Source organism: Dichotomopilus funicola (genome assembly GCF_033296635.1).
Source record: "Dichotomopilus funicola strain CBS 141.50 unplaced genomic scaffold C8A04scaffold_93, whole genome shotgun sequence".
Classification (NCBI taxonomy): domain Eukaryota; kingdom Fungi; phylum Ascomycota; class Sordariomycetes; order Sordariales; family Chaetomiaceae; genus Dichotomopilus; species Dichotomopilus funicola.
In genome coordinates, this window is record NW_026944114.1 from 933 (window position 1) to 25,742 (window position 24,810).

At 54.8% G+C, this 24,810-nt stretch overlaps 4 protein-coding genes across 4 annotated transcripts; 1 reads left to right on the forward strand and 3 right to left on the reverse strand.

Moving 5' to 3' along the window:
* Positions 1 to 2,344: 2,344 nt before the first annotated feature.
* Positions 2,345 to 3,419, reverse strand: C8A04DRAFT_15462 (chitin synthase III catalytic subunit; the record flags this gene model as incomplete). Its single annotated transcript, XM_062778502.1, has 2 exons — positions 2,345 to 3,105; positions 3,182 to 3,419. 2 exons carry the CDS (start codon positions 3,417 to 3,419, stop codon positions 2,345 to 2,347), a joined length of 999 nt encoding a protein of 332 aa, XP_062633247.1.
* A 1,748-nt stretch (positions 3,420 to 5,167) lies between these two features.
* Positions 5,168 to 6,616, reverse strand: C8A04DRAFT_15448 (chaperonin 10-like protein; the record flags this gene model as incomplete). Its single annotated transcript, XM_062778496.1, has 7 exons — positions 5,168 to 5,220; positions 5,287 to 5,425; positions 5,486 to 5,520; positions 5,577 to 5,999; positions 6,080 to 6,160; positions 6,235 to 6,347; positions 6,435 to 6,616. The coding sequence occupies 7 exons, from the start codon at positions 6,614 to 6,616 to the stop codon at positions 5,168 to 5,170; spliced, it is 1,026 nt and encodes a 341-aa protein (XP_062633248.1).
* A 4,823-nt stretch (positions 6,617 to 11,439) lies between these two features.
* Positions 11,440 to 15,505, forward strand: C8A04DRAFT_32586 (uncharacterized protein; the record flags this gene model as incomplete). The annotated part of the gene is made up of 3 exons (XM_062782145.1): positions 11,440 to 11,689; positions 11,911 to 14,159; positions 14,237 to 15,505. 3 exons carry the CDS (start codon positions 11,440 to 11,442, stop codon positions 15,503 to 15,505), a joined length of 3,768 nt encoding a protein of 1,255 aa, XP_062633249.1.
* A 1,196-nt stretch (positions 15,506 to 16,701) lies between these two features.
* Positions 16,702 to 18,789, reverse strand: C8A04DRAFT_40347 (uncharacterized protein; the record flags this gene model as incomplete). The annotated part of the gene is made up of 2 exons (XM_062784908.1): positions 16,702 to 18,699; positions 18,772 to 18,789. The coding sequence occupies 2 exons, from the start codon at positions 18,787 to 18,789 to the stop codon at positions 16,702 to 16,704; spliced, it is 2,016 nt and encodes a 671-aa protein (XP_062633250.1).
* Between the last annotated feature and the right edge of the window lie 6,021 nt (positions 18,790 to 24,810).

Here is a 24,810-nt window from a genome sequence, read left to right on the forward strand (position 1 = left end):
GGAAGGGTAATTACCTAGGTAGGTAGGTACCTACCTTTTGTTGTATCTGCGTGCGCCGTGCGGCTGAGTGATCGATCGCTCAACAGAAACGGAATCCGGCTACCGGCAGCACTAGTGTTGCGTTTCAAGGCAGCGATGGCGTCTTGGGCTCGCTGCAGGACCTGCCGACTTGCGTAGTGGTGTGAAGTGTACACGTGGTGTCGCGATGGTCGCCGGAATAACCCAGGAAATTGTGGAATTCAATAGAACCGGTCACCGGTTGCCTCGAAGAACGCGCGTTGCACAAGTGCCATCTATCGGTGGCAAGATAATGGCTGACCTAAATAACGTAGCGTTCGTATTTGTCGCACTTGGAACACGTCCTCGGGTTGATTTTTATGTGTGTTTTTGTTTTCTTCGGTTGAATTGGCCCCTCCGCTATGTCTCGAGTGATCAGCATCCAGCAGAGTCAGACAGACCGCTAATTAGTCAAGGGACCCGTCGTCCCGTCCACTCGGCCCGGTCGAATCTTTTGGGGAGGTCGGGAGATCGGGAAACAAGGGATGACAACGAAAATGAGAGCGGGAATGCCAAACAAGAAGAAAAAGTGAAGACATTACCCACCTGGCAGGTGTAGTCTACCTAGCTTGGCTAGGTAGGTACCCAACGATGCTGTTTCAGCTATGATCTCGGGATTTGCAAACGTGAAACTTCGCTGGGAGCCCGTGGCAAATGTAATTGCTCAAATGACCCACCCCCGTCGCTTGGGCTCTCGGCTATGTTGACCAATATCTCTAGCACTCCTTCAGGTTCTCGTTGTCATCCAAAACTGGAAATAAATGGTAGATCAAAGGGTTTGTTGTGACGACCCAGCCAAGCTGCGCCGAGTTTGTGCTCAGATGCCAACTCTGCGTCGGAAATGCGATCCCTGTCCCCGATCACAAACTCATACACTCCGGGTATGCGTAGTCCGTGTGGGTGTGGGGATGGGTGTAGGTGCCTGTGTGTGGCTGGCGTGGTCTGTGAATGTTGAGGAAAGCAATGAAGCACAGTTGACGGGGAAGAAGTCCACCATGCTCTAGATCAGCGGGTATCGGGCTGATATTCGGCAGAAGTCCGCCTTCAAACCGAATAAAAAGATTTTGGAGACGACTTGGGCGACCTAGTTGGGCGTGGTGCGTGCTGCCCCGTGGATTCTTTGGCCAATAGCTCGGTCCTGATAGGGGAATAGTTAGGAGGGGCTGCGAGGTGGGTGTGGGATGGTGCCGATGGTCGCGCAAGAAATCAAACCCAATCCCGGCAAAATTCCGTAACTATTGGGTAAAAAAAAAAGTCGGAGTTGATTGGATCGTCGGAGGCGATACATCGCCAACATTCAAAAGGTGTTCAAAAGGGATGTAGAGTGTGTAACTAGGTAGTCCGTCAAGTAGGAGGTAGTTGAGGGAAAATTCGAAAAGGTTGACCTTTGACTTTCGAGGCCGCCTTCGACATCCCGCTCTGGCTTTGCTTCGCCTTTGACCCTCAGGGCTGCTAATTTCGGCATTAGCTGGTTGGTTCCCTCCGATTGCATCAGGTGCCGTGGTCAGGTTCCACGTTATTTTATTGTTGTTGGTCTCCTAAGCGCGGGCTTGACTGAGGTGACAGCAAACGCCCCAGTCTGTTGGGTGGACTATGTTTCGCAAACCCGGCATTGGGAACTCCCAACTAGTTCGTCACATAAACACAAGGCCCAAGGGGTCGAAACTATTTTGTGCCAACAGAGTGGCTGACCGGTCGGATCAGAACATGTCCCATATCGGCAGAAGAATCAACGGCAAGTTAGTCTGTGCAGACCCTCGGTGTACCCCAATTCAATATCGCTGCGCCGCTGGCGCCCTCTCGGGAGTTAACACATTGCTGTGATAGAAATATTATGGTAAGCTAAACTAGCGACTAACGGCTGTGTGGGTGTGTGCTGCGTGCGTGTGAGGTGTGTGTACAACGTAAAGGATAAGTATAATGTGTCCAAGCGATAAATATTACCGAAGTTGTCATGAATGCCAAAAGTTTCCTGCCGCCCAGTGTTACCATCCCTTGGGCCCCTAGAGCTGCGGCCGTCGACTGGTTTTGCACTCGACCCGTTCCTCCTCCTTCCCGATTAAGAAACCCGCAACCGATCCCGCAACGCCAGCAAGGAACATAAAACGCAACCAACACGCTGATGCCAAAGAACAAAAAAAGAGGGATTGTCGTCGTCCCGCGTCTTGGCCCCCAAATCCCCAGCCAAGAAAAAAGGGGGCCCGTGGCACGGCTCAGGTCCCAGCCCCCAATCACCGGGCCTGAAGGAGCGCTTCCTTAGACCAACAAAGGTCGAAGTTTCGAGCGCTCAATATCTCGAGTGGCGGTTCGGAGTTGGTGAGTACGCATTGTCAAAAGCAGACGACTGGCCGTATGGGTCGTCATGATAGACAGTGGCCCGTCGGTCCTCCTCGGGCAGCAGCTCCTTAACCTCCCAATTGTTCATACGCGTGCCAACTGAGAACTCCAAGTCTTCCTTCGTGATCGAATCCCAATACTTGTACACCATCATCACCGCCAACAAGTTGCATGTCGTGGCGAAGAAGAGACCGTCGAGGTAGTGGCTGACAGCGTTGCAGATAGGCGAGCTGGCGGCGTACAGGATAACCTGGCCGGCAACGAAAAAGAGGACGCCAAAAGCGATATCACCCAATGGCCAGCGGTCGTGGAGCGTACGGGTGACCAGGAGAATCTGCAGCACGATGTAGACGAAGAGCTGGACGGCGTTGAGCAGGTACAACACCGCGAACAACCCGACCGTGTTGGTAGGCCCGAGACCAGCCCATGTCTTGAAGGTTGCCAGCGCGACCAGGAAAGAGATGACGAAAGCGGCGAACGAGCAGAGGCGCATCATCCAGAGCGACAGCGGTGTGCCGTCCTCGTACAGCTGGAACCCGACGAAGCCGTTGATCATCAGGCACGTCACTATCGCCGAAGCCAGACCAGCCTGCACCGCCACAAAGTAAGGGTAAGGTGCTGACCCCGGTGGTATTACGCCGGCATCGATGCAGAGCGAGAGGAAGGTGAGGAGCATGTACAGGTAGAAAAACGTCGTGATTTCCTTACGGCCTAGAATCACAAGTTGTCAGTTGTCTCCGTCACTACTCACTTCGCTCCTTGCTTTCCCTTTCGTAGAGTCACCTACCGACTGCTGTGAACTTCCCCCGCACGTGTAGAATCATGACCACCGTCATTACCAGCGCGATAATGTGCATAGCACTCGCCGCGCCCTGGAAGATGATCGTATTTGCTAGCTCAATGTTCCGCGCGTAGCAATCCGGTTCTATCCCCACGCCGCTTGCAATCGATGTTATCGGCCCAATAGAAGAGCATAGTGGTAGCGGTGCCATCCGGCAGATGCTGTCAAAGTCTCCGAAACCCATGGTCGAGATGAGGAGGAAGGCCCCTCAAACCGAGCAGTCGACAAGTGTTTGGGGTAGTTCGGTGGGTGTTTTCTCGAGTTCGTGGGCGTTGTTCGTCCTGGTGAGTTGTGGAAGGTCGTCGGGAAGCTCGCGCGAGTCGGCTTCGTTCTTAGCGCCAACGGTCACTGGGAAAATACGAGGGTGTTCGTGTTGCAGTTTGTGCGCGCCAACCGGCCGGGTCGGGGTGAGGTGTGTTCGGCGTTGTGTTGTCGTGACAATTTCTTCTTTAAAAACAATACTCAATGGTCGAGCGAAGGTGGGGTGAACGAAAGTGGTATGGCATCAACAAGAGCGTCTGGATCGGTCCTCAAGCTTGGGGTTGGCTGGCCATGATCCTAGGCGGCCGTGGTGTGGTCGCTTGGTTGCTCCGCTGTTGTTGGTGTGCGGCGGAAACGAGGCTTGGGGGGAACAAAAAGGGATCGGTTGCTGTGGAAAAAGGAGAAGCGGCGGAGCCCGCCAGCCAAGGAAATCTGTTGCTTGCATTGCGCGGGCCACTCAGCGCCTTCCGTGCCATGCGCGTGCCCCACTGACGGGTACGAGCAAGGGTCAAGCAGGGCCGTCAAAAATATGTCTCGCCCAATCAGCCTGATGCGGTTTAGCTTTGGCGATTGGTCTGAGTGACTTCCTGCCACACATCCGCCGCAAGGAAGGAGCCAAGATGTTTTGATCACAAGCACTGAAGGGGCAGAGCAAGTGGTCTTGAGAGTCGCTTGCACAAAACGGCTCTGCGCTCTGCCGATTCATTTTTCTCCCTTCCCCAAAACATGTTTCGGCTTCAAATCAAACCCTTCCATCCACTAACCTTTGCGCTTGTCGGCTACCTAGTGAGTAGTTTTTCCTATAGTCAGGGCGCGTGTCTTGAACTTCGTGAAGAGCATTGTTTCCAACACCGGCCGACGTTCGGATCTCGGATCACTGATCTACCTCGCTGTATTGAATTGAAGCATGCTCATGAGCCCTGACTTCCTAAAATTGGTCGAGCCCGTATCTCTTAAGTGGGCGGTCAAGCTTGAGGTCCCAACTCCTACACCTGGTTGGCACCATGTGGCATGTGAGAATAAGTCCTTCTGAGTTGTGTTCGACACCAAGAACTATACTACGATTTCATGAATGTCTTCCCTAGCTGCGTATCCCTAAGAACGTAGCTTGTCTATTCGCCTTGCTATCACCGGTCCTAGTTTTGCGGATTCTTCATAGGTATGTACCGTCCGCTCTTTCTCCTCGATGTTTATGTTCGAACCACAACACCAGTTGAACGTTGTTTCTTAGAAGCCGGGTATCAGAAGTTTACCAAACTAGATCCAGGTAATCATTGACATAGCCCTGCGAATATTTAAAGAGAGTATAGACTTGAAAGCCATAAACCTGTTGACAGTTGCCACTCCTGAAGACTATGCTATGACAGTTCTACCATCCGTCGAGTAGTGAAATTCGCCCTCCCGCACTCCGCCGCGCCGAGGGGATAAGCGGCAATACAATGCAACGAATCTCTCTGGGCCGCCTAAGGACCATCGATTCTTGCAATTTTATTCACCAATTTGACTACATATTTCGTTCCAGTCCCAGAGAACAACGGCATCCTAGGAACGGCAAACCCTTTCAACAGAAATAAGACCTAGATAACCAGAATGCAACAACTAGGATAAGATTCGCCAAACGTATATTGGTACACGTCTTCCGAGCTACCCTACTATCTGCCCAACAACCCCTTACTCAAAGCTGATAACAGCCCTAAAGCGGACCTTGCCGTCCATCATGGCGTCTATCGAGGTATTAGTCCATATCTGAGTCTGATTTAAGCGAAACCATGGGAATAGTAAGCGCTTACCATAAGCTTCATTGGCCTTCTCCAGCGGAAACTTTTCAATCATGCATTTAATGTTCTCTAGCTGGACAAAACGGATGGTGTCCTCGCTGTCAGTCGCGTGGCCGGAAGGCCATGAAGTAATTGACAACCCCTTTGCAACCTGGATTGTATTGTCAACAAACCCTTTCTTTGAACCATAGGCAATGAAGGGGGAACTCACCAACTTGGTCACGTTGAAGGGAATGTCACCATGCACTGCCTTGCATTAGCCAACCTATTTACAAATACCATCTCGAAGGCGCCAGACTCACCAGACAAAATCAACAACTTCCCCTTCGGGCCCAACCCATCCAACAACTCAGGAATCTTATCGCCATGCGGATTCGTCGTCACAATCAGCGCGGCACCTCCCAGCTTCTGCAGCGCCTCCCCCGGAGGGCCTTGCGTCGAGTCAATGTAATCGTGCGCACCAAGCTCGCGCGCAAACTTCTCCTTGTCGGCACCTCGCGAGATGGCAACGGTGTGGTAACCGAACTTGTTGGCGAACTGCACGCCCAAGTGGCCAAGGCCGCCGAGCCCTTCAATTGCGACCGTCTCACCGGCGCCGACGCCTTGTTGCCGGATTGAGTTGAAGACGGTTACGCCCGCGCAGAGCTGGGGCGCGTACTCGGCTGCGTCGATGCCCTCGGGGATCCGCACGCCTGATTCGGCCCGGAGGTTGACGTACTCGGCGTCTAGGAAGGGTCAGCGGAGAGTGTCCTTCCTGGGAGATTTTTCTCTCTCTCTTTTTTTGTTAGAAAAATGTGATGCTTACACCCGCCGTTACGGGTCACGCCGTTGATCGCCTTGTTGCTGCACATCTGAAAGAGGCTCTTCTTGCACGACCCGCAGATACCTTGATACAAGTTAGTTGGTCGTAAGTGTACAATATGCCTTCATTCCTCCACAAGTTGTTGGAATAAAGCTTACCATCATGGCCACCGTGCCAGCCCCCACCAATCCGGTCGCCGACGTTCCACCCATCTACGCCCTCGCCGAGAGCTGCCACGCGGCCGATGATCTCATGGCCAGGAGTCAAGGGACTATAGCGCAAGATTAGCATGAAGATTTCCAAGGGTTCTAGCGTCATCAACCGAATAACGAAGGACAGAAGGTACGTTCAAACTTACTAACCAACGCCGTACGCGTTGTACTTCACAAAGGAGTCCGAGTGGCAGACACCGCAGGCCTCGACCTTCACCAGCACCTCGCCCTTGGCAGGTCCCTCCAGCTGGGCCTCCTGAATGCTGAGGCGGCCACCCTTCTCGGTGAAGGCTGCCTTCTTGAAGGTCTTGGGAAGCGAAGCAGACATGGTGATCAACGTTGTGCCAATGGGCAGATAAACACTTGTAAGTGAGTGCGTTTGTTCGGTCGGGGATCAAAGGTTGAGTTTGAATTTGCAGTATTGTTTTGGTATTTTATCCAGCATACATCTCATGGAGAGCTATGAGCTTTTTATGTCTGAGCCATACCCACCCCGCGTGGAAGCTCCGTCGGCATTTAAATGTCGATAGCTCCAGTTAACTCCGCCATCACCTTTCGCTCTCCCCGAAGACCAGCAGCCAGCAGTAGTGCAGCACGAATTTCTTGTCGGTCCTGCGGGGTCGCCGTCGAGCAACCCGCCCGTCACTCTCCCGTTGGGGGCCTCCCGTGGACCGGGCACGCGTTCTCCAATGGTCTATGATACGTACAGTCCATTTTTCTCAGACATTCCCAGCTTGTTCAGCCAATAAAGGCCAGTGGGGGGCGGCATCGCTTTCGATTTGGTTGCAGGAGCCGGGCAAAAAAGTCGGGGTCCTTCCCCCAAATCGGGTCAAGTCCGCGATTATCGATCTGCATACGTCACAGCTAAGAATGATGAGAAGTCGAACTAATGTTCCATCCTCTCGTTGCTATTCCGCGCCACAGCAAAGAGGGAAGCGTCGATGCAATCACTTACTCAGCAGCTTGCGTTCACATTTTTTGCTAGGCAGCCAATTAATTAGGCATTGGCATGGAGATTCGCAGTTTACGGAGGAGTTAAGGCTAAGGCCGTCCGTATGTTTCACACTCTCAACTTCTATTTGCAATATATTAGTAATCACCTAAAATGGTCATTTTGCCCGGATGCAGGATGGAAAATGAAGTCGCCACAACTCGAAGGCAATGGGAAGACGAGCCAACAACGTCCTCTAGCCGATGCTAGTCTGCGGCTATCCAGGTTCCGGTCCATTCGAGAATGAGTTGTGGAAAAAAACAATGAAGCCAGTGTGAGGAACCAGCAATGGCCATCGACCACTAACTAGTGACTGCGCGGCAGAAAACGGCATCCCCTGTTGACCCTCAACACCACTCTTGTTGCGTGCCCGACCTTTCAGCAACTAGAAACCCGAATCTTGAGATCTCGGTTGTATTGTGCGTCGACCCTGCAGGTGCTCAGTCAGACACTTGATGCGGCTAAAACATTCATATCGGTCGGAGACTTTCATTCTGGGTATAAGGGGGGCTGAAACGGGCTAATATGGTGGCGAGTTGAGTTGTTGACTAAACAAACAAATACACTACAGAGGGGCTCGTCGTTCAACATGCCAGCGGGGGGTGGGATGTTTCTGTATAAGAAAGACACTAGACGTTTGAGAAGGCAAGGATAAAAGGCCGGAGGCCCTGTCAGGCTCGCCCTGGCTTGGTGACAAACCTATAGACAGGGCGTTTATATCGGTTCACTGACACCTGGGTATGAGAAGTAACTGCAACGCTATGTCCGATGTCCTTCTATCTTTGCGCATTGTCGCTCAGTTTGACACGATAGCTTTCGCTTGAGTGGCATTTTCGAAGATGTATTCTCTTTTCAACTGGGCATTCAGTCGTCCCTCGTTGTTATATCCCGACCCCAGACTGCAGGGACACTCGAACGGTATCCTCCAGCCGCGGCCCTTGCCTTTAGAGAATCTCAACCCACACACCGATCAGCCGTTCGTCTCGACGTCTGATTGTTTCCATGATTACCTCCGTCGAAACGGAGGCCTCCCTATTAAGTCATCTCAGAATGAAACGCTCAATAAGCCGACAATAGCTCGTGTACCATGTCTTCCCTCAACAGACCAGACCCTGAACAGCCGAATTAGGCTCTTTGGTACCACTAACCACTTGATAGATGAAGGAAACGGGGGCCTATTGCACAGCGCAGGCGGAACCCGCCCTTCCGAGGGTCGCTGCGTGGCCATGGCATTGACGTGTATATGGCGGATGGGTCTTGGGAGAGTTTAGCCGTGCTGGCCGTTTGGGCAGCGAGGCAAGCTGACAACGCATCAAGGCTCTCGTGAGGCAAAACAGCTGAGGACCATCCCGAGAATATGATTTGAAGACTGACTAGGTGAGGCTAAGGCACGGTCGGAAACCCAACGCACACGTGGAATACACATTTCTGCTCTATAGTCTGTACACTCGATGGTTGGGACAACCGGTGATGCTAATTTAGCATTAGGTACGTACATATTTGAGCCTCACATGTTTAAGGTCGGCCGGCAGGAAGGCCTTGTATGATCGTCGCTGGGGGGCCAGGGCATGAATCATGGAAAGAGAAGATGACAGGAATGAACAACTCATTGCCGGATATTTGCTGTTCAATGGTATCATTACGGCCCAGACTGTGTAGCACTCGTCTTCTCATCCAATATCGTTGTTCTGTAATTATGGCACTCTGAGAAGTCTAGGCGGCAAGGTGCCAAGTATGTGGCAATTATGGGGTGAGGGTATCTCAATGGGCATTTTCGTAGGGCCACTTGACCACCAGTGAACTGATTGAGGCGGACAAACGAGCATTGGTGCAAGCTGAAAACTGAGCCTAGAGGGCCCAATCTCTCCGCAGGGAAACACGTAAAAAATCCTTGCCTTGTGGCAACGAGACAACCTTGTTCCCGAACATTTGTGCAAACCTTGAAGCAAAAATTCAAGGTTGAAATCCAGCTCTTGCCTATGGCTCATGGTGTGGGGCGGGGCAGCGGCGAGCCCCACCGATGACGTAGTTGACTCAACATGTACCTTTTTTTTGGGCCTGCAGAAGTGCAGTTTGCCAGCTTGCCAGGCTTGCCAGGCCTAGCGGGCAACTTTGCTCGGCTCTCGTTGAGAAAGAAACTTCTGACGCCGTTGAAGTTCTTGAAGGCCAACTCAGAAGGAAAGAGATAAAAAAGAACGAGGCTTGGTGATCCCAAGTCTCGCCCAAATGCCGGGGGCCGAATGGCGAGAATTCGCGGATGGTTCGGATATGTCACGGGGGACGTTGTTATGCGCGGGAATCTGGGCCCTCTTTCGGTTCTTGGTTTCTGAACTCCGAGAACCGGACGAAAAACAGCTTTTTCAACTGTTTCCAATGCTCCAGTGCATGGATATTAGAATTAAGGCAAAATGATTTGCTGGGCGTGCCAGCATTCCGCGGCAAGGCGGCACGCGGACGGTTTTCGCGCCAGGTTACTCGAGGTTAACGTACTCTTGCTGTGCCTTTTGATTTGAAGTTGGTTGGAGTTGGTTGGTCTCAAGACTCGAGGGCGTCTCGCCGGGGACTTGGCCAGTGCTTGGGCCGCGGCACAGTCTAGGGGTAGGAGATGTTGATGATGGAAACTTTTCGTCGTTTACACGTACTATGTACTGGTTTCTGTGAATTGTTGTCGGAATACCCCTTTTGACACGCCTCCAACCTCGGGCCCAAGATTCAGGTCGGAGGTTCGGACCTGGCGACGGCAATGCGACCGGGACAAGCGTGTTTCCAGCAGCTTGGTGCGCAAGTGTGGAGCAACTGTGATGAGGCGAGACCTGATTGGCCACCCCACCTTGTCCTGGCAGCTTGCTGCATACCGGAGGCGCCTTCCGCGGGCAAGCAGACATCATCGCCTGCTGGCTGAGCGCCTGCAGTGGTTGATCAACAAATTGCCGCTCTCGATCTTGCTTGCGTGCATTAGTTAATGACTTTGCGTTTTGGGCCCAATCTTGTGAGGTTCTGTTGTCGTCTTACTTTAACGTTAGACTTAATTGTTTTCCCGGCTTGTTTCAACTCCGTCTGTCCCCTGGCCAGCCACCTCACTCAGCACATACGCACGAAGCTCGTTCGCTCGATCCGTACCAACGGCACGCCGCGTCCGCCCAAAGCTTGCTCATCACCTCGACGATCTTCGGTCCAGACCACACATCCCGCGCGCGAGGCCCTGATCGTCGAGGCTACACTCCGCGTTCCGATTACACGCAGACAAAGCGAAGAAGAGATCGGGAAAAGCAGAACAAAGGCGGGAGAGAAAAAGTGAGACTGTGGCACGGCATCGAGATCTTCTGCGCCGCAACGATCCGGCACAGCAAAAGCCAAAACCAAAGCCAAAACCAAAACGGCCCATCGGGCCAGCCATCGAGTGTTGGGCGAGTTGCTGTCTTGCTTTGTGGGCGTGATAAGTTATACATACTTCGCCATTCCTACCTGGGACAAAGATCGCACTGGCCGCATTCGCGCTCTCTTAGCGCACTTTGTCTTGTGTTAGGACCCCGAGACCCTCTCAGACAACTCGCACGATTCTCCTCGACCCCCCTCGACCCTCAAACCCCCAAGCCACAAAGCAAAGTGGAAGTGAAGCCAAGGGCCAAACACCGGGACGCGAACAAAACAAAGGCGGCCGACCAACGTCCTCGATCCACGACTCAACTACCATAACGCGAACCTTACTCGAAGAGGAATACGTGGATCCCGATAATGGGGCTGATATGATTCAGGCGCTCAAGCCAAGGTGAGTCCGTCGCTCTCCCGCCCTGGCTTGCCGATTTGCGATTTGGCAGTCTCAGTCGTTTGCCGTCCCAATCCCCTCGAGTATCCCCTCAACCCCTGCACCCTTGTCACGCTCCATTTCTCATCTGTCTGTGCTGGTCTCGTGGGACGGAACACTTGTACGCACGCAGCGGCAGCATCTCCGCGAGCCAGTCATTACACAGTGCCTTGCCTCACTTCCAGCCCGACATGGTGTTGAAGGTTGTGTGATGCGGCTTGATGCCTCATCTTTATCCTCCTCCCCCCAAACGCACCCCGGTTTGCCTGGCTCCCTGGTTCTCAACGACATCCATCATCCCCGTCGATCGTCTCCTCTTTGCTGCCAACCCCAACCCCCACCATGCCTGTTCGCCATGGCCCTGGACTTGGATCATCGCGGGTCCGGCCCACCCAGCAGCCACACGCATCGATGGATACCCTCGCCAGCCTCACAACCCGTCGTCGGTGCATTGCGACTCATCTCGCGCCAGCAGCATCAGACGGCGGCCAGCCACATGCTCCAGCCTGCTCCTCCCCCGTCGTTCACGGAAGCCGCCTCCGCGCTCGGCCTATTCGATGTTGACGACGTAGTGGACGTCTCAACTCCCTTTATGCCCGGATGCTGTGTGTTTGACCGCCCGACTTCCCATTCCTCCTCCTTGATGCCCACTTTGACGCTATTTGTCCTCTCTCATCCTTGCCCATTTTCATGTTCTGCCCTTTTTGATCGAGGGACGAGATCCCGATCCGTTTGCAAAGATCTCTGCCACGCACACTGCTACAACATTCACCACTGCCAATTGCGTATTATCTCGTTTCTGACCGGCCCGCTATGGCTCATGCAGGTCCCATTCACGACCGACTCCGCCCCGACCCGTATTATCATTCCGTCCACGGTAGCGTTTACTACACGCCCGACCGACCTGTTCGGCGCAGCCGTGGTACCACGTCCGGAGACTTCCCGGCTCCGTTAATACGCCCGTGTCCGCGCCGGCCGCATTCCATCCACATCGTATCCTACCCTCCCGGCTTCGTGCCGCACGAGCTGCGCCCCCTTTCCGTTGCCGTAGACACGCCCAAGGACGATAAATCGGCGAAGCGCGAGAAGCGAAGGAAAAAGAAGGAGGACGCAGCTGCTAGGAAGAAAGAGGAGAAGGAGAGGAGAAGGGAGGAAAAAGAACGCTGCGAGAAAAGCGAAAGGAGACGGTCTCTGAGGTCGCTTTCCTCGGGCAACAGCAGCGAGAAGCTTAGCCGTGTGTTTGACAAGATATTCGCCGCCTTCGCCATCCACCCGGCAAAATCGCCACCTAGTCACGCCGCATCACCGAGCCCAAGCCCGATCCCGACTACCCCGGGAACCCGCTCTCGGCCGTCCAGCTTCATCAGCTTCGCCCGGAGGCTGTCGCGAATTGAACAGGTATCCCCAACCGAACCGCTTGTCTTGGAGGAGCCATTGGTGACCGAACCTACGATTCAACCTGCGACTCAACCTTCGACTGAACCTCCGACTGAGGCTCCCGTCGAACCACTTGTTGAAACTCCGGTTGAACCTCCCGTGGAACCTCCCGCGGAACTTCCTATAGAACCTCCCACCGCTCCCACAGAACCCCCCATAGAACCTCCCACGATGACCGGGACACCCATCGCCCGGCCACGGCCGCAGTCGACGTCGGTGATGTCGGCCAACCGGAACAGCGTCATATCGATGCGGTCCGCCAAGAGCATGATGAGCTCATCCACCTCCGAAATTGTCCAGAAACCAGTAGCATCCGGCAGCGGCGTGAGCTGTTCGATCCTCCTAGCGGAGCCCAACGTCTTCTTGACAGGCCTCGACCACGACCACCACACCCGTCGCAGCGTCCAGAGCACGAGCGCACTCCTACGCGGCAAGCTGCAGCTCAACGTATCCAAGAACGTCAAGATCAAGTCGGTGACGCTTAAACTCGTCGGCAAGGCACGCACAGAATGGCCCGAGGGGATCCCCCCAGCTAAGTCCGAGCTGTGCGAGGAACACACACTGCGCACCCAGTCACTTGTGTTTTTCCACGCCATGCATGAGGGTATGTGGGACACCGAATACGGCAGCCAATGTACCTACTCGCACAAATCTAGCAGCAGCAGCAGCAGTGCCATTGGTAGTGCGTCGGGTTTGCAATCCACACCTTCCAACAGCTCGCTGCAGCTTCTTGGCAAGGGACGCAGCAACAGTACACTCACGGCCAAAGAGTACAAGCGCCTTTCGCTACAGTCGGTTAACTCGCGGAGCTTTGGCAAGGGGGACTCGCCGCATGTCAGCCAAGTCCAGTGCAAGGGATACAAGGTGTTTCGCCCGGGAACCTACGAGTACTCGTTTGAGCTGCCCATCGACCACAGCCAGCTTGAAACGGCCAAGTTGCCATTCGGCTCGGTGCGCTGGGATCTCGAGACCACCGTGGAGCGAGCAGGTGCCTTCAAACCCAACTTGCACGGATCCAAGGAGGTGACCATCGTCCGGTTACCGGATCAGATGTCGCTCGAGACGGTCGAGCCCATCTCCATCAGCCGGCACTGGGAAGATCAGCTGCACTACGACATCATTATTTCCGGCAAGAGCTTCCCCATCGGTGGCCGGATCCCCATCGCCTTCAAGCTCACACCACTCGCCAAGGTGCAGATCCACAAACTCAAGGTGTACGCGACCGAGAACATCGAGTACTGGACCAACGACCGGCACGTGACCCGCAAAGACGCCGGCCGCAAGATCTTGCTGCTAGAAAAGGCCGCCGGCAAGCCGCTGGACAAGCAGTACGCCATGAGCGACCTCCGCGTGCTCAGCGGCGGGGAGCTTGAGCCCGAGCAGCGGGAGGAAGCACGGCAGGCGGCCGCTGTCCGCAGGCTGCGCGATGCCTCGTGGTTGCAGCCGTTTGAACCCCTGCCGGAGCCGAGCAACAACCTGCTAGGCGACTTGGATCTAGGACTCGAGTCGTTTTGGGGGAGCACCGAGATCGAGATGAACGTGCAGCTGCCCACGTGCGAGATGATGGCGCGGGATAAGGCCGTCCGGTTGCATCCGGATTGTAGTTGGAAGAATGTCAATGTGTTTCATTGGATCAAGGTATGTTTGACTTATCCTCCGCGAGAAGTGACTCCGCGAAAACACCAAGGGACTGGATGACTAATCAATGAGAGCAGATCGTAATGCGCATCTCCCGCGCGGATGCAGACGACCCGACAGGCAAACGCCGCCGGCACTTCGAAATCAGCATCGACAGCCCCTTCACCGTGCTCAACTGCCGTGCCACCCAGACCAACACTGCCCTGCCACAGTACAGCGGAAGCGATGGGCCTATCCCAGAACGCCGGGAACAGGTGTCCTGCGGTTGCCCCGACGCGCAGCCCCTCGATCCGACGTCCTCGATGCTCTCACGGCCGCTGACTATGGTTGAGGAGGATATCGTCGGTTTCAGTGGCCGGCGGCTGAACCTGGACCGGCCGAGTGCGCGGTCCAGGACAAACACCGGACAAAGCTTATCGAACACTACCACCACAAGCAATAACAATAACAACGCCCGCCCAGAGAGCGTCAGCGCTGCCCAATCCGACCGACTTCGTAGTCAGAATCACCACGAGCCAGAGCGGCCAATCCACTTGATCCGCCACCCGTCCCATAATCCGCCCGCTTTTGACGCCGACGAGCCCCCACCCCAGCTACCGCTGCAGACCCCGCCGCCGCAGTATGACATGATTGTCGGTACGCCAAGCGTGGATGGGCTGGCGGATTACTTTACGCGGTTGGCCGCGTATGAGGGAGGGGGAGGAGTTCCAGGCGCTGATGATGGTGTAGGACTGGGAGTGGAAGTTGCCGGGGGATTTCCTGGTCTTGATGTACCACCGCCTCTTGCAGCAGCCGAAGGCGTCGATGGAGATGGAAGCAGAGAAGCCGCGGATGACGGAGATGCAGACAGCGACACCAATACCATCGGGCCAGACGACTCCGACGCAACTCCCGAGGCGGAAGTCCCGAGTGTCCCTGTCTCGGTCTCTCCTAGCGTAGCACTGTCCCAGGAATTCCTCCACATCGCCGACGCAATCACCACAAATCCTAGCCCAACAGTCCCCGCTCCTGCTGCTTCTTCTACAGGCCCTACCACCACGGCTACTGCTCCCGCTACTACTACTGTCCCCAACCCCGACGCAGACGCAGACATCGACCCCTTCAGCATCCTCTCCCTCCTTCTCAACCCCCCAACCACCACCTCTTCCTCCTCAGACACCGACGATGAAGACGACGACGAATACACCCAAGACGGCCGCACCCGTCTCCACCGCGGCGGACGTGTCAATGTCGCTAATCCGCGCACACCTGGTGGTCGGCTGGTGCCGAGTCGGAGTTTGGAGATTGAACGGCCTAGTGTGAGGTTGGATATGACGGGGGTTTTGAGGCGGAGGGCGAGGGATTAAGGGATGAGGGGAAATTTGGGGGTTCAGGGTGGTGAGTAGGTGGATGATGATGAATGATGAATGATGCTGGGGATGCGGACGTGGAGGGATTATGGTGATTACCGGGCGGTTGGTTTGATTACATATGAGTGACGACATTTAACAGGCTGAGACATATGCATACGTCTTGGAAAGACTCACATCACGATATCAGGATCTTTGGAATATTTTGCATGTACTTAGGTTAGGCTTGGGCATGAAACGGTTGGATATGATATGACATCACGGCTTTTGCACGTACGAGGAGACGATGATAAGAGGAGCATGTTTAGACGACAATTTTATTCCATTCTAACCCTGATCTGGTTCTCCCTCTCCATCTTAGCCCCTTCTTCTTTGACCATGTACGGCAACCTCATTGGGCACGTGATATATTCCACTAAGAAGCTGTGGTGTCTCTAAGGCAGGCAAGTACATATTATGTTCTATCTTCACATCAAGTGGACAAGAGGAACCGTTCAAGGCTTGCTGTGAGGTGTGGGTATTCTTTTGCTACACTAGTGGTTCATCGTCATGGACTCAATATCTGGTGCCCGTGCCAGTCACCTCACAAAGCTGCCCCACTCACATCAGTTAACCCCCCACCTAATAATAAACAACAGGTCGGTAGGAACACGGCAGTCTACAACAAGGGCGATCTTGAAAGATCCTGACGAACACAAGTATCACATGCCTTCCGGTCGGATAACAACAATTTCTGACGCCTTAACGGCTGGGTGACAAGACTTCATTTTGCCTATCACCGCCACAGCAAAGCAATTCTCTGTGCGAAAGCAGAGTCACACCGCTATCCATCACCAAGACGATTGTGCCGAGCCCCCAACGCCAAAACAAAGCAACCTGTCCCAGATCATCTCTTTCCTCTCCACGAGGATCAAGTACTAAATGCATCGCAGAACCACCCATTCTTGGGTACGAGGACCCGACCAAACTCCATGCCTTAGACACATACATAATACAGACAACCAACCCAGAACCCAGTCCCCAAAGAAGCCCAAAGTCAACGAAACAAAGAAGCCAACTGGGAACGCCTGGGATATGCATATGCCTCCTCTCCTCTAAACACACGAATATTTACACAAAGGTGGTAGTAGTACAAAATGTGAACACCGAAAAGAAAATAGAAAGAAAGGCGCTCAACAAAATAGAGTCGGCGTTTAATACTGCCTGAGATACGGGGCACCCGATCGAACAGGAGCCGGGGGCTGATACGCCGACCGGGCCTGTGAACTGGCCGGGAGTGCGTACCCGGCAATCCGGTGATCGCTGTCGAGGAAGTCCGGAACAATTCCCGTGCGGTACTCGTTGCGCTTGCCTAGAGGCTGGTAGTGCATCTGGTTCGGAAGCACTGGATTCGGCAGCTGGTACTGCTGCAAAAAGGCAGACGGCGGGGGATAAAGCAACGTGTTAACGTGCCTCACCGGCTTGTATGGACTGTTGCGCTGCTGGAGGTAGATTGAAGGCGAGTTGGAAATCGGAGTGTGCAGGCCACTGGTAGTGCCGTTGCCTACAACGAGCGGCGAGGAACCGGGGTAGGCTGCCAAGCTGCTTTGTGGTGATAGTCGTTTGGTGGGTGTACCATAGCTCATCGGAGGGAAGCTCGCTGTCGGGGTCATCGCGCCGGAAGGAGCCGGAATTGACTGGGGCGGGGTATAGGTGGTGGTCGGGAAAACCATCGACATAGCCCGGACCCCGGACGCCAGAGGCGGGAGCGACAAAGGAGCCTGTGCAGCGGCATACGCAGAGGCTGCATAGGCCTGGGCCTGCGTGACCGGTGCTTCGGTCGCTTGTGCAGTATTTAACGTCAAGCTCGGCACATGCTGCCGCGTCTGATCCGAAACCACACCTGAGGTGAGTCGCGAGGCAACAGGCACAGGCGCAGTGGGGTGCGGCAGGCCGAGATGGGGCTGAGGGGCAGCCACAGCATAATGCGTCGGCGCCTGAGATGAGAGAGCAGCAGGCCCGGCGGGAAGTCGATGCATTCGCTTGGCGGGGTGTTCGGTCGCGTCGCCTGCTTCAGGGAAACTTCGCTTGCGCTGTAGATACGGCTGAGGTTTCGCGGCCAAGGGCGAAGTGGCGTTGCTGGCCACATACGCTGCGGGCCAATTCTGACCATTGTTATTGGCAACCATCGGCGCCAGATTCGGCGAACGGAGGATGAACGATTGTGAGGCCGACTGCACAACCGGGGTCGCGGGCCCGATGGGCGAGTGCAGCGGGGAAGCATAATTGCGATAAGTCGGCGAAGGAACCAGAAGCGGAGAAGGAGCCGGGACCGGGGATGCAGCCTTTTGCACCAATTCAAGATACGACCAAAACTTGGACAGCTTGTCGAGCCACTGCTCCCACTCCTCAGCCGAGACAAGGAGGCTATATCGCATGTTACTGAGGAATTCGACCTCCATCACATGGATTTCATTGACTCCGATGGCTGACACATCCGCCCAGGTCTTGTTCGTGTAGGTATTATCATCCAGGAACTTGTTTCCGAGCATCAAGGCAACCGTCAATAGCCGATATTCGCTTCCCGGGCGCCCCTTAACCGTGGGGTTCGCCTTCTTTAGTCGGTAAATGTAAAGAAGCGCGAGGATCACCACGTTCTGCGTGACCTGGGTTGTCGTCAAAACGCCAGACAGCCACTTCTTGAGGTGTTGGCTTGCGATAGCTGTTGGGGAAAGAGGTTGAAGCGCCGCGCCGCGGTGGATCGTCGGCATGCTTTCCACCTTATCCAGGAGCTTGGTCGACTCAAACCACTGCAAGGCTACCACCTCGGCCATGAAATCCGAGATCGTGCCTCCCCTCGTGCTTATCCGCTCTGGAATGCTCATGCTATGTTGCGTCATCTTCGCGCTTGCAGCACTCTCGGCTGGCGAAGCTGTGGAAATCGGTGTGGGTTGTTTCGGTAAAGGCAAACTGATCTGAGGATGCGTAGAATCCGACGCGGCAGTTGAGCTGACAGACGAAGGTAAGGAGGATGGAGGATTCGACGATCGGAACGAGCTTGTTGTTGTGAGAGTCGTCGCAGATGTTGTGGTCGAGACTGGTTTTGGCAACTGCGATTGATTTGAATAGGGTGCGGCGTATCGTGGGAGTGGGTCGAAGAGTTGCTCATTTGGCACCGGGCGTTCGTTCAGGGCTGGCCGGCGCCGGTCTTGCTGTGGTAATGGTGGGGCATAGGCAGAAGGGTGGTGAAGGTAGTTTTCGCACGATGGGAGGTGCGGAGGCACCTCGTACGCTGTGCCCATGGTTCTGTTCGTTGGCAGCGTCCGCTATTCGTCCGAGAAGGTATCGTCTCGCCGAGTGTTGATCGCCGGTATGGTGAGGGCGAGTGGACGTCGATGGGACTTGTTGAGCTAAGTTTCGCCGTCGTTCGAGGAGCGAAATCCTCGAGAGTGGAACAGCGCGCGTAACTGCCTCGGCGGAAGCCTGCCGGTCGTCGGTGGCACCTTCCTCGACTTGAACAGCGAAGTTGAAAAATGGCCCGAGGCTGGCGTGGTACCTATTTGGGCGTAGGGTTTCTCGCTCCTGCCTGCAACAATAATTTGCTTCCTTGAATCCGAGGGGCGAGGCCACCTGTGTCCGGGACGACGGCGGGGGAAGAACAGTTTCTCCTCCTACTATCTCTTGCTTCCCATTTCTCAACGTTCTAGCGATCCAGAGGACGAGGCAGAACAAGGGGTAATCCCGTTCAACTTATGATTCCATGCCAGCACCACAACGATGAGGTGGTGGGTGCTCTGAGCGAGCAGTTGCAGGATACGTTCTCGAATCTCGAATCTTGAGGGTAGAGGGCAGGGGAGTATTCGTCGTCGTTGTTCAACCAAGGGGAGTAGTCGAAGCAAAGGCTCAGAGCTCGTACAAGCCTAGAGCGAGCGTTGATGCCGTGTTCGCGAGGTCTCGGCCGGCCAGCCCGTCACCGGGTCCGCAACAAGAGGGAGGTGGGTTTTGGCGTGTTAGCTGGGAGGAAGCAGGTGGTGGCCACGAGGGGTCACGGAGGTCGTCTCCACGGAGAGATCAGATCGCTGAGGTCACAGAAGAGAGTTGGGAGGGATGGGGGTGGGAGTGGAAGGTAGTGATGACGACGTCGACAGCTAGTAGGAGGAAGAGGGGAGGCGGCAGCCGGAGTCATGAACGAGGAGGAAGATCCCCAGAGAGTAAAAACATCCATAGCGAAGCCTATCCATGTGAGGCGGTTGCGGAGGGGTGTGGTTGCTGCGTCTTGGTCCTGGTCGCCGCAAATGCTGCTAATTTACTTTGTCCCCGGTCGATGTCGTTGTCTGGGTGCGGTGCAAGGGGTGTGGGGAAGGGAGGAGGGTGGGGGGAAATCCACTGAGCCCACCCACCGTGCCGCCGCAGCCATCGTGTTGCTGCAATGGAAGGCGGTACCTTCTCCTGATGAGCTCTCGTACCTTCCCTGGGATCAACTGGAGCCTAGGTGCGGAGGGACGTGCAGCCGGCGCAGGATGACCAAACCAACCAGGCGCACCAGCCTGCCCCACATGCAGCCACTCCGCCCAATCATGTTAGCTCACCGTGTGCAGGGCAAGTCTCCTGGGTCCAGGCGGGCTCCTTGTGATCCCTCTTCGAGCTCTGGCGGCCCCTCCTTCATTGTGCATGTTTGTGGTTTAGCTCCGTTTTTCTTTTTGATCTCGGCCATCTTTCCTTCATGGTCGAACGGGCAGGTGGCCCTCCCGTGTCATGTTTTCGACCCTCTGTGGCACTGGCTCCTTCAGCCAGTGCCGTCTCGGTCGAAGGCATCATCACCAAGCCCAGGAAGATGCCGGGGCATTTTCCCTGGAAAATGGGGCGAGGCGAAAAAGTGGCCTTCGCCGACTCACAAAAAGTCAGTGATGGTGGAACCCTGCATTCCAGACGCCGCAGCACTCAGCCGAAGCTTTGTGGTCAGCACCTCCAATCACGTTATTGCCAAACACTTTGCTCATCAAACAATCGGTGCCGATATTGGTGACGCCAGGAGACCTTCCATAGTACATACACTACACAGTACTTGTGTATGTAAGGGCATGGAAGTGGCAACCTTAAACCCGCTTTGGCGCACACGCACACACACACACACAATACTCGAGTTACAACACAGTGATTTTCTAGCACTGACCGCCGGCCCCTGCTCTGGGCAATCACCACACCACCAAGTTGAAGGACTTGCCTGAATGGTGAACCACACACGTCCCTCTCGTTTCGTTCACCTGTTTGGTCATGTTGCCCAGTCAGATGGAGGTTTCCTAAAAATTGATGGCAGCCCGCCGACAAGCCGCCCCCAACCCCCCTGCCGGAGGTCTTCCTTGCCAAACACGAACCCCCATTTTTTTTCTCCCCCCCTTCGCGCTATTCGTACCCATCAGCCCATCAAGCAGTCAATCAGTCAACCAAAGGGGGCGGGGACCAGAACGGCGGGTTACGTTGCCGAAATCAAATAAAATATAATAATAACGAACGGGATGGGCGGGCGGCGTGTTAGTGAGGGATGGCAACTACGAATTCAAAAGGTCGTTCTCCGACCAGGGGCCGGGGAATGGCCGGGCAAGGATCCAGGAAGCCAAAAGAGAGGAGCAATGTCGCTCCGCTGCTCAAACGTAAAACGGAGCAACTTTCAGATTGCGGGATGGTACGGTGTTGAGCATTTCAGTGGATGTGGATGCGAAAGGGCGAAACAAGATAAAAAAGCGTTGTTTCCGAACCTTGGATCCCATAGTGCGCCGAAAGAGTGATAGTTTGCATCGTGTGGTTGGATTGGCTGCCCGTGTCTTTTCCTCTTTCCAGCTTCCAAAGTACCCCCCTTGCTCTCCACCAGCGCCGTCCACTCATTCCTACGAATACGGACGTTTCGTACCTGTGGCCGTCTCTCTTATGCGGAAGAATGGCTCAATCCTCCTTTCAAACCCAGAAGCTGATGAGCCTCGCAGTAGTGTACGAGGTATTCCGAGCGTCCGCTGCCCCTTCCGGAGACCTAGCCGCGAAAAAGCCGGCGAGTGCGCTTCCTTTGTCGGCGGATTGGCCCTCCTCGGCCAACGCCTCTGTCGTTCCATCATTCCTCAAGAAATTAACAAAACGTTACCCACCCCTTCTAGCGGCAGGAAACGGGGGCGGACGGCGGGAGGGGGCCTAAAAAAACCTCCTGCAAGCGTCTCATCACTGAGACTTTTATCCAACCTCTTATCCCGATGCGGGTTGGCGAGGCGTCCCGTCCAGTGATCGTTAACATGAGCAACCTTGTCAAGGGGAAGGAAAGCCACCAAAGAAAAGAGGAAAAACGAGCCGATCCTGCTTGGGCGATGCAGCCAACGAAACTCCGTTGGGTTTGGCCCCGGCCGCGGCCTCGCTCCCTGAGAAGGAAAAGGTTCCAGAGTTGCCTCAACGTGCTGCTGCGGCAGCTCGGAACCTTCAAGGTCGCAAGGCGCCGCCGGCGCCGCCGCCCTGGCTGACGCGGCGCCCTGTTACTGCAGGTCGCAAATTCAGTGAGGAGTGAGTGAGCCACTCAACACTCTCGCCAAACTAGCATCCCGACGGCGGCCGAGGAGCCTGATGCAGGGCACAAGAATCCTGGAACCCGCTCCGTTTTCCGTGCACGCCGAGAATCGAACTCATGCCGTACAGTGCGAGGTGAACCCAGCGCATAGTGGCCCCCACCCATTCGCACTGAGCGACTGGCCAATCCGGTGTGGGTTGAGGAAAAGGCTTCGAAACACGGCGGGCTCGATGTCGGGAAAGGCCGTTTCGGGCGCCTTTGCTTGCTGGTCTTCGTCACCGTACGTCACTTCTTGTACGTCAATGAAGATGAACAGATTGGGCCCCAGGAAGTCTCTTCTAACTACATAGTAGCCTACACCAATCTTCGAAGCCAGTGGCTGGGGAGCTGCGGACCAAACGGTGTGGAAGGAAGTTTCGAAACCTCGATCCAAAAGGGTAAGCGCTGCTCGTCAAGGACAGTGCGGGGAACGCCTAAAAACGGCCAAGACCCCGAGAACCCCTCGCCCTCTTGAGAAGGGGCACGAAGACGCCGCGAGTGTGGCGGCGCCGTGCATGGGGTGATGGGGTAAGCTGAGCAGCAGATTTCGGTTGCTGCTGTCCGACCCTCTCGGCGTTCCGAACAAACAGCTGCGAAGGACCTTGGAAGTGAGCGTACCAATGCATTACGCGCACACTCTTTCGTAACTCGTTAAGTGCTTCCATCTCCTCGGCAGCCGGTCGCCTGAAACCCTTCGGCCTAGTACCGGAATGCCTTTGTTGGCCGAGTTCAATAAAATAAATTCGGGGCCACACCGATCACCCCGCCTGTTTGCTCAAGAAATTGAGTGGAGAAGGTTTCCTCCGTCCCTCCTCGGGATCGAAGGAACCTGGATTTTCAGCCGGCAAAGCCTCCATCCCCGTGTTCGCGGCAGGTAAAATACCGTATAAATGACGCAGGTTGCCGTCAAGAGCGTTTCCCATCTGTCTTCTCCCGAGCGGAGACGCCCCTACAGGAGGTGAGACAACTCGACTGTCGCATGTCAGCTTTCTTCTTACGAGAGGGGAAGGATCAGCCATTGCTGTTGAACACACCATCTTGTCATTCTTGCGAATGCGACCCAGAACTCGCTTGCTACACTAACTAACTAGTTAACCAAAACCATGTTCGAGACATGTTCGATGCCGACCGACGAGCGTGGCAAAAGGCCGGTCGTGTTCGCCAGTGTTGATCCTGATTCCTCGAGCGCTCATTCACTCAACCCCCGCCGTCGCTCCCCTGCAATTCTTCCTCCCGGTCGTCTGGGCCAAGGCGGTGGGGCAGAAAGATGGGACGATGGGGGAAGAAAACCACCATCGAAAGCTACATGCAGCCAAGCGGGTTGAACGGGAGTCAGGAGGCATTCCAAAAGGCTCGTTTGCGAAATTCAAGGTGGGGCCAAGGCGGCAGCTCCGGAAGAAGCCAAGGTCGTTTCCCCGAAACAAATGGAACTCAACACATCCGTCGGTCTTGAGGCTGGGCGACGTCGCACTCCAAGCCCTTCGCCTTGGTTGCGCGAGAAAGGTGTCAAACAACAGTCCCGTCCGCTCGTCTCATCTGTGACGAGAAACCCCCCAACAGGGACGGACTCGGAATTGACGGTGGCTTTGGCAACCCGCCAGGCCGCCAAACCAGCCAAAAGTGCCAGAATTGAGAGCATCCCGCCTACCCGAGCTGTCTCGCGTGGTTGGCCGACAGAGCCAACATTCCACGAGTTGCAGAGGCGTCTCGCGTTGGGTTTCCGCCCACTGAAAACCAAAGGTGTCCGTAATCGTGGCGGATCCCACGGCAAAGCCCACTTGTGCCTGGATTGGGCAGGCTGGCTCGGCTGGCTTCAAACTCGGCCCTATCCCGAACAGGTTGTGAGTAACACCACACGATGATTGCTGACTTCCATTGCTGCTTGCTCCGATGTGTCCATCTTCGACCGTCTCGAATGAGTTCATTAAGTGGGGCAAAGCATGTCTGTGAGAGCTCGGTTCGCTGAGGCCAAAAAAAGCGGCAGACCACCTCAAGTCCCCAGATAACTTACTTTTCTACAAAAGTGAAAAAGACCAAAAAGATTTAACCAACAAAGTCAAAGAAGACAAAAAAGAATAAATCAAAAAAAAGTGAAGGAAAAAAAAAAAAAAAAGGAAAAAAAGCGAAAACGAGTAAACTGATCATTATCTGGTTAGATTTGATCGAAAGTTAATGGATTGGACTGAGGCTAACTCTCTGTTTTAGTCTGCCGCTTTTTTTGGCCACAGCGACGGGAGCTCGGGTCCGTAATGTTTCGTTTGGCCGATTCGTTCCCTCAAGTGCACTCCGTCACTCCGTAACTAACTAACTAACGTTAGGATGTACTTATTTGAATTGCCCTGCTTGTCGCATCAAATCGCATCAAGACCGACCGCCTTTTACAAGTCTCTTCCCGAGGCAGTGACATGAAGATCAGGAGTTGGGAAAAGCTCACCTCAAACACTCAAGCCAGCCGCCCGCTAACTCCCTCCCCCAACCAATTATCGGCGTCTTGGAAACGCCGTTTGCTTATTGGGAAAGTGTGCGATGATGCAAACCCCCAAATGCCAACCATGTCGCCGGGAGCCAACTTCCAACAAGTTGTGTTTACGCAGGAAAGTCAAGCAAAGTCCCGTCATCCTGTGACGTCCTTATCCACCCGCCGCAAGACCAACCGGATTTGCATTCTCGCCGCCACCTCGCATGAGCATCACCATGCTCAGTGGTTTTAGCTCTTTGCAACTCTGGTTGGCCGATCACG